The 15,674-nt window shown below is 47.1% G+C and overlaps 1 protein-coding gene across 1 annotated transcript; it reads left to right on the top strand.

Moving 5' to 3' along the window:
* The first annotated feature begins 461 nt into the window (after positions 1–461).
* Positions 462–2,406, top strand: LOC109149927 (microtubule-associated protein 1B-like). The gene is made up of 2 exons (XM_019297919.1): positions 462–1,898; positions 1,984–2,406. Exons 1-2 carry the CDS (start codon positions 462–464, stop codon positions 2,404–2,406), a joined length of 1,860 nt encoding a protein of 619 aa, XP_019153464.1.
* Positions 2,407–15,674: the final 13,268 nt, after the last annotated feature.

The raw sequence follows: 15,674 nt of genomic DNA, 5'->3' as shown, positions 1-15,674 counted from the left end.
TTACCAAGGACAAGTTGGAGATGCTGCATGGCTTTCTTGGGAAATACAAAGTGGACGGGTCGAAAGTTTTCTTTAATCAACTTCGCCACGTCATTACAAATGGTCGATCTTCTCCAGGGAACATTACCAAGAAAATTGGATTTGGCTTCCTGGTCAGCCATCTTCTCGCCACAAAGAAAGTGCCTCTACGCGCAGGAGTGTCGCCTGGACGAAAAGTATGTCATATGAAATCCAAACTCTCTGGATATGACAAACGAAAAGCACAAGAACTTGGACTGCCCCTAGATTCGGTGAAAGAGGAACGAAGGTCCAAGAGAACCAAGGACACTGATGATGACCTGCACAAGGCCAAACGTCCGAAGAAAGACAAAGCCTCCTCTGCACCAGAAACGAAGGTAACGTCTGCTGAATAGCCCAAACCAGAGACGAAAGTTCCAACTGCAGCTCAAACCGAAACTGAGATGAAAAATCCATTATCAATCCAACCTGTCTCTAAGCCCATAGAACCAGAATCCACAACGAAAGAAGATCTTCAGAAGACTCCAGACATTTCATCACCAGAGTTAGTTATCATTGATGACTCTTCTGAAGGAGAAGATGTTGCACTCACCAGCCCTGTTCAAATGTCAAAAAGCCACTTTCGGCCTACCATTGCTAAAGCAAATGAAATCATAGCGAAACTGGCTCCCCCTCCTGTGTCAATGTTGAGATCTAAACTTAAGAAGAAGTCTGCATCTTCTCAGGGGGAAGAAAAGAAACAAGATTCATCTCAAAAAGTCTCTAAGAAGAGAAAGAAGAGATCAAAGAGCTCTAAAAGTTTGAAGAAATCTCCCTTACCACAAGAACCCATCCAGGCAGAGCAACTCAACACGAGTTTGACACAAGAACCTGCTACGATGGATAAGGGTGCCCATGAATCTCAAGTTCTGAATGACCACTTAAGTCTCCCACAAGAACCTGGCTTGCCAGAAGAGACGAAACAAGTGGTCACTGATCCAATCGTTTCATCCACACCAGCTGTTAAAACAACCCTCCCACAAGAACCTACCAGAGCAGAGCAGATGGTTTCCATTTTGACACAAGAACCTGTCAGGGTAGATGAGGATGAATGGGCACAACCTTCGGGTCACTTAAGTCTCCCACAAGAACTTGGTCAACCAGCTGAGATGAAAGAAGTGACTCCACAGATTGAATCAGAATCGAAAAATTCTCAACCTGAGCATACAATCTTGCAAGAACCAGATATACCTGAGAACTCTCGAGCAGTTGTACCCGTACCTGAAGCTGTACCAATTCCTCCATCAAAAGATCTGCTACTTCAACAATCAATTGAGAAGGATTTTAACAGAGTCATGCAATGGCAAAAATGGCGAACTTCTCCTTTACAGTCTTTCCTTGAAACATTTGATGAGATGAAGGATGAAGAAGATTTCGCTCTAGAGTGGATTGGCACAAAAGACGTCTACAACGCACTCCATCTTGAAACCATTAACCGTGTATACTCTTACAAGGTGACCCATCGCACATTTGGGAAGGACAAAGCCCCTGTTTGCAATGAGCTAAATAAGCCGCTGTTGGACCCAGTATTTGAAGAAGAAATGAAAGAATTCAGATATGCTCTTCTTTTGTCTAAAGTCAAGACGGAATTAGAACGAACTCATCAGAATGATCCTGCTTGTAATGTCAGTGGATCCAAAGATGACGAAGGGAAGGAGATTGAAGATGTGGACGAAAGATCTTCTGACCACGAAAGAAGTGAGGAGGACTCTAATGCTAATGGAAATAATGGCGACAATGATAACAATGCCAATGCTGAAGGCCAAGATAATGAAGAAGACACTGAAAACGAAAAGAACAATGACGAAGATACTGAGAATGAAGAAACCGATGAAGAAGATGTTGATAATGAAGAGAATGAGGATGATGATGAAGACGATGAAGAAAGGAAAGATGATGATGATGATGATGGTGATGATGATTCAGACAACAATGATGACGATGGCGGAAATTCGGACTATGATAGTGAATCTCCTATCCTCGGCAATACCATACACACCCGAAAGATCCCCCGCACCTCGATCATCTCCACCTAAGACCAATTTGTCTCGTGATCCGTTTCAATCCATGCCTCCACCAAGACAAAGAGAAGCAGTTGAAAATCCAGCTCGTGATGACAACAAGGATGCATCACCTCGTGATGAAAACCTAGAAGCATCACCTCAAGCACAACACTTTACATTTGAACATAGAAGTGCTCTTCGCACACCTATGCGTCAATATCCCGATCAAGAGCCAAGCATCAAGTATCTTAGCCCAGAGCACATCATGCATCAAGTGTTGAATGCATTCTTTAATGCTAAACTCATTCATAAACAATATTTGGTTCATCGAGAAAAATACAGCTGAAACATAGCAGATCTTTCTGCCAAAGTGGACAATCTGATGCAAACCATGTCTCATCATCAACCGAACCCCTCCATCTCAGATACTCAAGACAAGCTCACACAAAAACTCCAACAACAACGCACTATTCTTGACAAAATTGCTAAGGAACAACATGCTCTCAAACACTCCCATTTCAGCCTCAATGAACGAGGTGATCTTGCATGTACAAAGATTGACTTAGGACATGACAACATTTTTCAAATGGCAGATTATCAGCTCACTATGCTCGAGTATGTCAAAGATGTGCTAAATGCAGTTAAGAGTCTAACCAGATTTTGTGATGATGGTGATACCAATGTAACTTAGAAGTAGACCCCTAACTTTTTGTCTTTTATTCTATTACCTTCGTTATAGATGAAAGGTACCATAACTCACTATGTAATTCGTGTTAAGATAGTCAAACACACGAAACCGAGTTATGATATCTTAAGTTAGGTATTGTCGACCGAATGAAGAATTTATGAAGCTGACCACGAAAGAACATATGATCTTCTTCAACCGAAAGCAGAAGCCGAAAGAAGCCTTCTAGACTGGAGAATTTTTAATTCAAGATATGACCGTCAAGACAATTCATCTTCTCTCAACTCAAGAAGAATGTTATCAAATGTCTCATCTGAAGATTATCCTAGAAATAAGCTTTCCTAAGACTGAGAGCACACTTATCAAGGTGCATTAAAAGCCAAGGTACTACTTTTCAGAGCTAGAAGACAAAATAAGCAGGAGTGCTTCTCTTCAACGTCTATATAGTACAACTGCATTTAATGAAGCAATAAATGCACAAGGCTCTCCAGTCTTTACCCACTGGTTCATAGGTTTGAAATGCCATCTCCCTCCAACGGATGGATTATTTCTCATCTATAAATATCCATTCTCTCCATGATAGAAGGTGCTGGTTTTTAGAACAATCGAATACTCATACTCAAAAGCTCCTTATACAAAGTTCACTCTCTCAATCTTTTGAAATTTAGTGATTCAAGGTGTGAAGTTTGCAAGTAGACATATCTGATCTCATTCACTTAGCCTTGAAGAAGTCTTGCAATCATGTATACATTGATCATCCATCAATTCACCAGCCAGTCAAGACTTCAGCAAGTTGGAGAACCTCGAAGATTATTTTTATCCAACCCTCAACTCTGAAGAAGAAGTTGATAGAGGAGGAGTAAACTCTAGGAGTTGAAAAACCTTCAAGTAGTTGTCCGGCTTAGTGATCAAGGAAGCTAACTTGGTGTAATTTGTACTAGGAGTGATAGTGCAAACCTTTCACAAGTTGTGAAAGAAGAGTGGCGAAGGCACAATTGGCCGAACCACGATAAAAATCTCTTGTCTCTCTCTCTTTACTCACAATGAGTGCGGTTCATATTCCTGGCTGCGGTCAGATGATCACTTTTGGGCTGCGGTCCACTGTTTGGTTGCGATCAAACATTATGATGAGTTGCGGTTCATCGGTCGGTTGCGATCGATCCCTTCGTGTTGCGATACGAGGCAGGGTGCTGCGGGGCCGTGTCAGAGCTATATGCGCTGACCCTCATGTATGGGCATGCGATTGGTCCTGTGGCGCCACCAAAGTCTGCTTGTGTGTTGAGATACGAATTGAATGATGATATGAATGAGATGAAGTGAATCTGTGACCGTAGGATATATGCTAGTATCTTTATATGCTTGGTTATAACTGTTGAATGTGCTTATCCCTATCTGTCGAGTCTATTCCGGTTTTAAAACTAGAGTTTCCTAGGATATATCCTCCTGCTTTAAAATGGTTTTTCTTATATCTATATATATATATCTATATATATATATATATATATATATATATATATATATATATATATATATATATATATATATATATACTTATACGGTATTTCAACGCGTTAGAGTGGGTTACCAGCATTTCTCGCTGAACAGATATATTTGGCTTTCAGGCACAGTCAAGTAGACACCGGAGCACGCTAGAGACCTGAAGCGTAGAGTAGCTAGTTTCCCTTTCTCGGCCTGTGTGCCATGCTTATGTACTGACTTTACTTTGACGATTTTAGTTAGTTTGCCTGTGCACCTGAGCTCTCTAACTCAGGTGTGGCATAGCACCCCGTACACTTATGCTTACTGTGACACCCGGTAATTTTAAGTAAAAATATAATTTTGAGAAAATATTATTTAATTCACCCTTAAAATATTTTCGTATGTTGCCAAAAGAATTTTTGAAAATTATTCCTAGAAAAATTAAATTGTTATATTTATCTACTATTATGCCTAGGGAAAGTCTTATATTCTTTTTCGTATATATAAATATATATATATAATTTGATAAGTTGTAAACTAAGAGATGAATTGGTGTGGTGGTTTGAAACTTGTGTGTTAAGCTTGTGGTTTAAAGTTCTATTCTTACAAGCTGCAAATTGATTGTTTTGTTTTGAGTTCAGCAGAGCAAAGGAAGAGTTGTCCAAGTATTCGGAAAAAGAAAATAATTTAAATCAAAAGGTGATTAGCGGTTATAATGAATGGATTAGGGGTGATTAGCAGTTATAATGAAGTGATTAGCATTATAATGAATAATAATTGGGTCAACAGATTATTATAAGAATGGGAGAAAGAGAGAAAAGAAAGGACGAAGGGAAAAGAAAGAAAGAGAGAAAAGAAAGAAGAAGGATGGGAGAAAGAGAGAAAAGAAAGGACGAAGGGAAAAGAAAGAAAGAGAGAAAAGAAAGAAGAAGGATAGGGGATAGGAGATGGAGGTTGTGCAGTTTATAGAGTTGCTAGGATCATCATTTTGGTAAGATTTTATGTTCACCAAAAATTATCTTTTTCCCGTATATATTTCATGTTGTGAGAATATGAGTATGATATCCATGATTATATGTACATAAACTATTTGCTTTAAAAATCGCGAACTATGTGTTGTATGATGTGAGTTGTAATGTTCATGTGATCACAAGTGCATTGTAATGTTGTGAGTGGTGATTCTCGAAGTATCGAGAATGGGTTTTGACGTGTCAAACCCGTGTGTTGTATAAATGCTTGGCTTGGAATTTTTGATATTTATATATAAAAAAATGATCATATGTGATCAGTTTGAAAAAGGTGTTATTTTGACAAACTACACCATTTATATATGTGGTGAAATCTTATTATTATTCCACGTTCATATTATTAAAGTTTGGAAAAGAAACATTTTGACATGAAAGTATATATATATATATATATATACATATATATTTTAGTCTTGGAGGAGCGTGATATTTGGTGTTGGTGTGAGCCGGAAAACTCACAACCAACTGATTGGAAATTTTGGTCATTTTACCGGAGTGAGCCGGGAGAACTCACAAAAATATTTTCATTATACCGGAGTGAGCCGGAAGAACTCACAAGTTTGAAATTTGTCTCAGATATGGAAACCGGAGTGAGCCGGTAGAACTCACATTGGAAGTCTAAAATTATTTTCATGATTGGCTTATGATGCCTTTTGGTGGTTATGTTGAGAGCTTAAAGACTCTTCACTTGGTATCTACTCCTCCTTGATAAATACGTTATATTTTGGAAAAAATGGCGTGGAAGGTTTTGGAAAATGATTATTTACTAAGTAATACTTGGAAAGTCTCTACTATGTTAATTGTACAAAAGTATATGTATATAGTTTGCGAAAGTATAAGAATTGACGGTAATAACGTTACCGGTAAATAATAATATAATAATGCTAAAAGAGGGTAACAATAGCTGTATTGTCTTTTGTCTCAATATAGAAAGTATAGTCTGCCATTGCTAGCTGAGGGGAGCCCCATTTATACTTAGGGTCCTAATGGTAACAACATGGGATATAAATGGGGAGCCTAGCCTTTAACTCTCTCTCATCAATGGGGACTTCAATGCTGGCTTCAATGGTAGTAAAGTGGCACCTGTTGGAATTCCTGACCGTTGGAGTTCTGCCCGTTGGGTTCCCATGTCATGCTGAGTCAATGCCCATTTGTGATCCGGGTCGGGTGCCAGCCCTATTATCCTGTCACCAGTCCCCCCTACTCATGAGTCAATGGATGTGTTTGAGTTGACTTGGGAGTAAAGCTGAATCTATTTTGATCTTGTGTAGAATTCTTGATTTAGGATAGTTTATTTGATCTTGTGTAGAATCCTGCTTGATTTAGGATATTTGGATTTGTTTTCCAAATCCCTAACTTGCCTTCCAAATCCCTGATTTGTGCTTTCCCAATCCTTTCCTGCTTCACTTAACTTTTTTATCTCAAGCTCCTCTCCAATATAAACCCCTGTCTCTCTAAGCAATTTGAGAGCACTTCTTCAACAACTTTCTGCCACAGTTCTGTAAGTCTTCGCTGTCATTATTATTTTGCAATTTACTTTACAACGTATTTATGCATGTATGAATATACTTGCTCCCCCTTTTTTTTTTTTTTTGATCGGGCCGAGGAGCTGCCTCAGCCTGTGGCCGAGGCGTCGCCTCAGCCACTAGGCCGAGGCGTCGCCTCAGCCACTAGGCCGAGGCGTGTGCCTTGGCCGGGGGCCGAAGCGTGCGCCTCGGTCACTTGGCCGAGGCGCGGCCTCGACCAGGGGCCGAGGTGTGTGCCTCGGCCCCTTTTTCTTTTTTTTTTTGATTGGGCCGAGGCGCGGCCTCGACCAGGGGCCGAGGTTTGTGCCTCGGCCTTTTTTTTTTTTTTTTTTTTTTTTTTCAAATCGGGGCCGAGGCGCTGCCTCGACCAGGGGCCGAGGCGTGTGCCTCGGCCACTTGGCCGAGGCGCGGCCTCGACCAGGGGCCGAGGCGTGTGCCTTGGCCACTTGGCCGAGGCGCGGCCTCGACCAGGGGCTGAGGCGCGGCCTCAGCCATTTTATTTTATTTTATTATATTTTTATTTTATTTTATTTTTTTTCGATCGGGGCCCGGGCGCTGCCTCGGCCTGTGGCCGAGGCGTGTGCCTCGGCCACTTGGCCGAGGCGCGGCCTCGACCACTTGGCCGAGGCGTGGCCTCCTATTCTGTTCTGTTCTTGATAAGTCCCTTGTCTTGTCCATACTGCCTCAATTAGGGGAACGGGATTGGGATGATATTAGAGGTCTCCTTAGTCCTGACGTTCTGTCTCTCCCTCCTGACCCTCGGGGTAATATCACCGACCCACCCTCGGATAAGTATTTTGGGGTCCACCTTCTGTCGCTACAGGTTGGGCTGCGGTTTCCCCTCCATAGGTTTGTGGTAGATTTTATGAACCACTATGAGATAGTCCCCGGCCAGCTAGTTCCCAATGGTCACTAGGTAATTGCGGGCTTTCTTGCTATATGTAAGGACAAAGGGATAGAACCCACGCTAGATCTTTTCCAGGCTCTTTTCATAGTTGGTAGGGCTTCTCAGGAGGGTAAGGGATTCGTCCAGATTTCGAGCAGGCCACATTTCAAACTCTTTGAGGACCGTCCTACTTATAACAAGGATTGGAAACCCAAATATGTCTTTGTCACTCTTGTGAGCCGTCCGTTTCCTTTTCGTGTTACGTGGGGATCCCATTTACGTTGCCCTCCTACTCTTGACATGAGTCCCTCCCTCCGCCGAGATGTAGATGATTTACTGGGGGATGGTCTCTTATCGATCGTTGATTATACAACCGAGTGGAAGCTCGCGGGCCTAGGCTTCGTGAGGACTCATCCGGCTGTTCTTTCGCCCACGGGTACTCTTTAGTTACCACTCAGTATTTTATTCGTCAACCACTAACTCTAACTTGTCTTCTTTTTATTGCAGGTACCATGTCTTCATCTTCGAGGACTAGCCGATACTTGTCGCGACCGGATCCCCCCTCTAAGAAGAGCAAGGTGGAGAAAGGAAAGAAGAGTCAAGCCGAGGCCACGGAGGTGATGCCGCCTCCGCCGGCACGCACGCCAACTCCATCCAAGGACGCTGAGCGTACGCCTACCCCAAAAAAGGTCGCCCCGAAGGTGCGTGTGCCTACTCCAACCGAGGTTGACGAGGGGGTCACGCAGCCTCCATCGACTCGGACGCCCACGGCCGTTAATTTTTCCCCTCAACCCCCCGAGGTGCAAGGAGATACTTCTACTGAGTTCAGCTCGCGTGTTCGGACCAACTTGATTCGACTGGGAATGGACGTGCCACCCGGAGCGTCGTTAATAAATAAAAGTCTTGATGCGGTTGAGTATGCTGTCCGTATCGCTCCTCCTGCGGACTTGGAACACCTTGTAGCCATGGATGTCAACATGTTGCAAGAGCGTTATCTCCGGCACAGTTTTGAGGTTAGTGTTTTCATACTTAATGTTCCCTCTCTGCCCTGGCGTGTGTCTTACTCTGTTTACTTTCAGGCCCTGCTAGAGGGACATATCATTCATGCCCAACGAGGGCGGGTGATGGACTCGCTCCTTGAGGATGTTAAAATTAGGGACGCGAACAACAAGAGCCTCAAGGACCTGCTATCGATCCGGGAAGGGGCCTTGAGCAAGATGGAAGGCGAGCTCGGGGCGCTAAGGAAGGAACACCAAGCACTGTTGGCTCGGGCGGAAGCTATAAGCAAGATGGAGGGCGAGCTTGAGGCCCTGAGGAAGGAGCACGGAGCGGCTAAACTTGCTATCGTGAAGGAGCGGGAGGACCACGAGAGGACCCGTGCTGGCCATGCCGATGCCCTCGGCCGGGCTGTGGAGGTCTATAAGAGTTCCGCCGAGTTTTGGGGGGACGCGATGCACTATATGTGCATTCCTGAGGCTATCTGAGAGTTCCTCAAGACTAGGGCTGGCCAAGAGGCGGTTGAGGCTGAGGCACAAGTGGCTTTTAATATTGGGCGGTACACGAAGCAACAGGAGATCTTTTCAGTGCTGAGGGAGAAAGTTCCAAATTTTGACCCCGTGTCCCTTGGCTTGCCTGTGATAGAGAAGAATCCATATCCTGATGCTGAGAATGAATCCACTGATGATGTCACGGACGCTCGTGAGGATTCTTTGGTGGACGAGTTTCACGGCATTGACACCAGCAATGTCCCCAATGTTCCACTGGATCAGATTATGATTGAGGAGCTCTCGGATCATGAGTAGTTCGTAGTCTTTGAGATTTTCCCTTGCTTTCTGGTTATGTCGCTGAACAATTTGCTTCCTATTTTTGAACAACTTGCTATTATTTTTAGAATATTCGAAATAAACTAGTTACTTCGGAATAAACATGTTGTTATAATTATTTTATTTTATTTAATTATTTTTTTTTTTTGCCGATACGAACGTGCCCGAGGCGTGCGCCTCAGCCACTTGGTCGAGGCGTCGCCTTGGCCATTTGGCCGAGGCGCGGTCTCCGCCTGTGGCCGAGGCGCGGCTTCGACCAGGAGGTCGAGGTGTGTGCCTCGGCCTTGGCTGAGGCGCGGTCTCAGCCATTTTTTTTTTTTTTTTTTTTTTTTTAACGTGGACGGACCACGAGCACGAGATATTACTTCGAAATTTTTTGTAAAAGATGATAACGAGCTTGTTTTATTAAGTAACATGGACGGACCATGAAAGTAAGATATTATTTCCCAGGACTTTTAGTGTGTAGAGCGGACGGACCGATATTGCCAAGCACTAATTCTAATGATTGCTACTACAAGGTTTTTAAGGAAAGTACTTGATCAAATGTTCCGAGTTCCATACCCAATCGATCATTCTTCCCCCTGTAGTTCTTAACTTGTATGTCCCTGGACAAACGACTTCCTCCACGACGTAAGGCCCCTCCCACTTTTTTGCGAATTTTCCCCCTTCAAGGGGTTGGCTGGCTTCCCTTCTTCGCAGCACAAGGTCGCCGACTTGGAAGTAACGGGGTCGGACTTTTGCGTCGTGGTAGGACTTTAGTTGACGACCATAGTTCTCCATCTTGCAGAATGCCGCCTCTCTCTTTTCATCCAAGAAGTTTAGATCCACCCTTTGGTGGAGTTCATTTTGTTCTGACTCGAATTCCTCCACCCTTCTACTAGGTATGATTACTTCCACCGGGGCCCGAGCTTCAAATCCATAGGCGAGTGCGAACGGGGTTTCTCCGGTGGCCCTTCTTGGTGTCGTGCGATAGGCCCAGAGGATGCCATCGAGTTCCTCCACCCAGGCTCCGCCGGCTACTTCTAGCTTTTTCTTGCGGCCGTCGAGGATGGTTCTATTCGCATTCTCCACTTGCCCATTCGCCTGAGGATAAGATACCGCTACCCGGCTATGCTTAACGCCCCATCCTGCTAAGAATTCTGAAAATTCTCGTGCCTCGAACTGACGTCCATTGTCTGTGATTACCTGGAGGGGGATACCGAAACAATACATGATGTTTTTCTCGACAAACCTTTTGCACCTTGCTGCAGTGATGTTCGCCAGGGGCTCGGCCTCCACCCATTTCGTGAAATAGTCAATGGCCACGCTGATGTACTTTCTGCTTCCAGTCCCCGTGGGAAGGGCCCCTACCAGGTCAATTCCCCATCTTGAAAAAGGAATCGCGGTGCTTACCGGGGTGTAGTTCGTCGCAGGTCGACCCGGCAGTGCTTGGAATTCTTGGCACTTGGGACATCGCTTTGTATATTCGGCGCAATCCCTCAGCATTTTGGGCCAAAAATACCCTTGTAGCATGATGCGGCGTGCAATGGTGTGCGCCCCTTGGTGCGCGGAGCATACTCCCTCGTGGACTTCTTTTATCACCAACTTCGCTTCATCTGGATATAGACACCTCAGTAACGTGCCGTTGTAGGAGCGTTTGTACAGCTTATCGCCCGAGACAACGTAGCTAGGTGCCCGTAACTTCGTTACCTTGGCGTCTGCCTCGTCTTGCGGTAGGGTGCCATCTGCCTTGTATCGCTTGATATGATCAATCCAACATGGCTCCCTAGTCTGCACAGGGAAGACACACGAGACGTCGATACTTGAAGTTTCGAGGTCTTCTAGTCGAGCGATCTTCCTAATGTGGCTGGGGACTCCGGTACTTAGCTTTGAGAGCATGTCGGCGTCGGCGTTCTGCTCTCTCGGTACCTGGTGTATCTCATATCCCTCAAACTTGTGCAAGGTTCTCAACACCGCGTCTCTATATTTCTGCATGCTTCCTTCGTTGGCTTCATACTCCCCGGACACCTGGTTGACAACCAGCTTGGAGTCGCATCGAATTCGGACCTTTTCAGCTCGTAGTCCCGCCGCCAATCGCAGTCCATTGAGGAGGGCCTCGTACTCTGCCTCATTGTTAGACAACTTGAAGTGGAATAGGATGGCATAGTAGGCGCGGAATCCCTCCGGAGTGACGAGCACCACGCCGCCGCCGCAGCCTTTGCTGTTGGAAGAGCCGTCTGTGGACAATGTCCACCACCCTCCATCTTCAGTTTCTACTTGATCCGTTACTTCCCGAGCTGTGCACTCCACTATAAAGTCTGCAAGAGCTTGGCCTTTGATGGCGGGCCTCGGTTTAAAATCTATGTCAAACTGACTGAGAAGCATGGCCCACCGTGCCATCCTGGCAGAGCTGTTAGTATTCCGTAGGAAGCTTCCCAACGACTGATGTGAAAGTACGTGGATGGGGTGATCTTGGAAGTAGTGAGCTAACCTTTTTGATGAAGTGACTATGGCAAATACTGTTTTCTCCAACACACTGTACCGGAGCTCCGCGTCGTGAAGGGCTTTGCTTACGTAGTAGATGGAACGCTGAGTCCCTCCTTCTTCTTTGAGCAGCACGGAGCTGATCGCACCCTGTGATACGCCCAAGTACAGGATTAGGGTTTCACCTGCCTCTGGCTTTGCTAGCAAGGGCGGGGACAATAAATATTTTTTCAACTCTTCGAAGGCCTTCTGACAGTATGGCGTCCACTCGAACCCTTTGCTCTTTTTCAAGATTTGGAAAAAGGGGAGGGAACGTTCAGCCGATTTCGATAGAAAACGGCCTAAGGCCGCCAGACGCCCGTTGAGTCTCTGGACTTCTTTGTGGACCGCGGAGGCTCCATGTCAAGGATAGTCCTTACTTTTTCTGGATTCGGCTCAATGCCGTTCCTGGTGACCATGAAGCCCAAAAATTTGCCCCCATCAACGGCGAAGGTGCATTTTTTTGGGTTCAAGCGCAAATTAAATTTTTTCATAATGGAAAATACCTCGCTGAGATCCTCGGCATGGGAAGTGGCCTTGCGACTTTTGACGATCATGTCGTCCACGTATGCTTCCATGTTTCGTCCCAGTACTGACTTGAACAGCTTTGCCACCATGCGAGTGTATGTGGCCCCGGCATTCTTCAATCCGAACGGCATGACCAAGTAGCAGAATATCCCCTCGGGAGTGGCGAAGGCGGTCTTCTCTGCGTCCTCCTCATGCATGGATATCTGATGGTACCCACGGAAGGCGTCCATGAAGCTCATGAGTTTACATCCTGCCGTCTCATCCACCAACTGATCTATATTGGGTAGTGGAAAACGGTCCATAGGGCATGCCCTATTGAGGTCCGTGTAGTCCACGCACATCCTCCATGTCGATCCTTTGGGAGCTAAGACTACGTTGCTCAGCCACTGTGGGTAGTAAATTTCCTTGATGTGCCCTACGTTGAGTAATGCGGTCACCTCCTTTTTCACGAACTCTCTTCGTTCTGCCGACATATACCTTTTTCGCTGATGCACTGGTTTTCCGCTGGGGTCGACTGCGAGCTTGTGGGTTATGATCCTTCGATCTATGCCCGGCATGTCCTCTGGCCCCAATGCGAACACCGTGTGAGAATGGCGAATTACATCCACTATTTGGGCCCTTAGCTCTGGGCTTAAGCCTGTGCCGATCTTCACCACTCGGTCTGGTCTGGAGGGATCCAGAACTATATCTTCCATCTCTGACACGGGCTCGGCGCGGGGCCAGGCCTCTTCTTCTTTCAAAATTTTCTCCGCGATCGTGTGGACCTGTAAGTCCTTGCTGCCAATCTTCTTGCATGCCTTCACGTCGCGCGGGCTGCCCGTTGGTCACCTCTGACGACTCCTATCCCATTCGGAGTGGGGAACTTCATGCACAAGTGTTCCACTGATATTATGGCCTTGAGGTCCTCTAGTGCTGGCTTCCCCAGTATGATGTTGTGCGCACAAGTGAGCCTTACCACGATGAACTCCATGTCCATCTTGCGAATGTTGGGGCTCGTGCCTATCTCCACGGCCAGGGTCACCGACCCTTTTGTTTCCACGGAATCCCCAGTAAACCCAGACAATGGAGTTCGTACCTCTTTGAGCTGGCCTCTAGGTAGCCCCAACTTGGTGAAGGCGTCGTAGTACATCACGTTAACCGAGCTTCCCGTGTCGACCAAGATGCGATGTACGATCATATCATTAATGTCCATCTTAATCACTAGTGCGTCGCGATGGGGTAAGGGGCCCTCGGGGAGGTCCTCGTCAGAGAAAGTGATGGCCTCCCGCCTCTCCTTCTTCCCTTTGGGAAGACACACCACTTCTCCCACGTACAGCTGCCTACTCCACTTCCTCCTCTCTGTGGGTGTGTCGCCGCCAGCTGGTCCACCGTAGATGAAATGTATGGTGTGTTTCTTTTGTCGTCTGGGCGCCATCTCAGTTTCCTTCTCGCTATCATCCTGCTCCGATATCTGGTCGTGGTCTCTTTTCTTGGCGTTCGAGGTGGATGGCTCGACGCCATCCTCCTTCCTCCAGACATTTTTTGGTGGATTTTTTGATGGGTCGCGCTGCGGCTGTTGCTGCTGCTTGGATCGCTTGACAAAATGCCGAAAGTAGCCCTGCTGGATGAGTTCTTCTATTTGTCTCTTTAGCACGTTACATTCGTCTGTGTCGTGCCCGGGTTGCCTATGGAACCTGCAGTACTTTGCTTGGTCTCCTTTTGGGGAGACTTTCATGCATTCCAGTGGGAACTCGACTATTCCCATCTCCTCAGCCTGTTTTAGGATGACGCTGACGGGATGGGTAAGCGGAGTTAGGTTACGCAAGGGAACCAGGTGAGGCCATTCATGGTCCCGGCCTTTCCCTACGGCCGGGTGGTTCGAACGTGGCGCCTGGCTGGGCGGACCAACTTTCCCAGGTTTCCCATCTTTTTTCTTCCTGTCGACGTCCTCTACTTCGGCATAGCGGCTAGCCGTCCTCATCAAATCTTCGTACGAACCGGGGTGGTGGGCGTTCAGCTGCTTGTGAAATACCCTGATCTCAAGGCGTGGATGAATATCGGGATCGCCGCCTTGGAGTCGAAATCGTAGACATTATTGACTTCCTTTTTCCACTTGATCAGGAAGTCTTTGAGGCTCTCGCCTCTATCTTGCTTTACCACACAGAGGTGGGAGAACGGTTTTTTACGCTGTATGCTACCTGAGAAGTACGTCGGGAAGCTTTTGGACAACTCTCCAAAGTTTTGGATTGACCCGTCTGGGATGGTGTTGAACCAATCTTGGGTCGTTCCATCCAGGGTGGACAAGAATGCTGGGCACATGATGGCGTCCCCTGCCCCAATCATTACCATAGCAGCCTTGTACCTAGTCATGTGGACACGTGGGTCAGTGGCTCCGGTGTACGCATTGATGGCGGGTTACCTGAAGTCCCTCGGCAGAGGTACGTCCATGATGCTTGGGGAGAACGGTGCTGCCATTCGTACCTCGGGTTCCGGCGACTGCTCTTGTGCTTCTACCCTTCTTGCTAGCTCCTCGATCCTTCTCTGCAGCCTTTCGACTAGGGCCGACTCGTCAGGGTGCCGGCGCGGGGCCGGCTGCCGCTCCTCCATGTGCGGGGCTAGTTCATTGGTGCGCCGTCCATCTGAGTGTCGGCTCGGAGCTGGTTCCTCGAAGTTTCGTCCCTCCAGGTGTCGGTGTGGAACCCGCTCACCAATGCGTCGTTCGCCCGCTGAGTGCCGACGTGGAGCCGGCTCATCGACGCGTTGCTCCGCCGAGTGCCGACGCGGGGCCGGTTCATCGAAGCGTCGCTCATCCGAGTGTCGACGCGGGGCCAACTCGTCGCCGTGCCGGCGCGGGGCCGGCCCACGAGACTCGCCTATCCTTTCTGAGGGCAATCTTTCCGCTTCTCTTTCCTCGTGTCGATGAGGGCCTCTAGCGGAAGACCCCTCGGCACGCGATTCCGGCCTTTGCCGGGCGGGCGCCCCGTGTCCCAACCGATCTAGGGCAGAGCGGGAGGGCCTAGGTTGCCGTCCGGCCGGTCCGCTTCTTTGGGTGCCCTCTCCCGGGCCCCCGGTCCTAGTGCGACGCCCTGCGTCTCTCGCGGCACGGGTCGCTTCTGGGCATCCACTCTTCGTGGGGATTCTACCTCTATTTCCTGAGGCCGCGACGGGGGCACTTGGC

This window comes from Ipomoea nil, unplaced genomic scaffold, assembly GCF_001879475.1.
Source record: "Ipomoea nil cultivar Tokyo-kokei standard unplaced genomic scaffold, Asagao_1.1 scaffold2165, whole genome shotgun sequence".
NCBI lineage: Eukaryota > Viridiplantae > Streptophyta > Magnoliopsida > Solanales > Convolvulaceae > Ipomoea > Ipomoea nil.
Note: the sequence above shows the minus strand (reverse complement) of the source record. Positions and strands in the feature narration are given on the sequence as shown.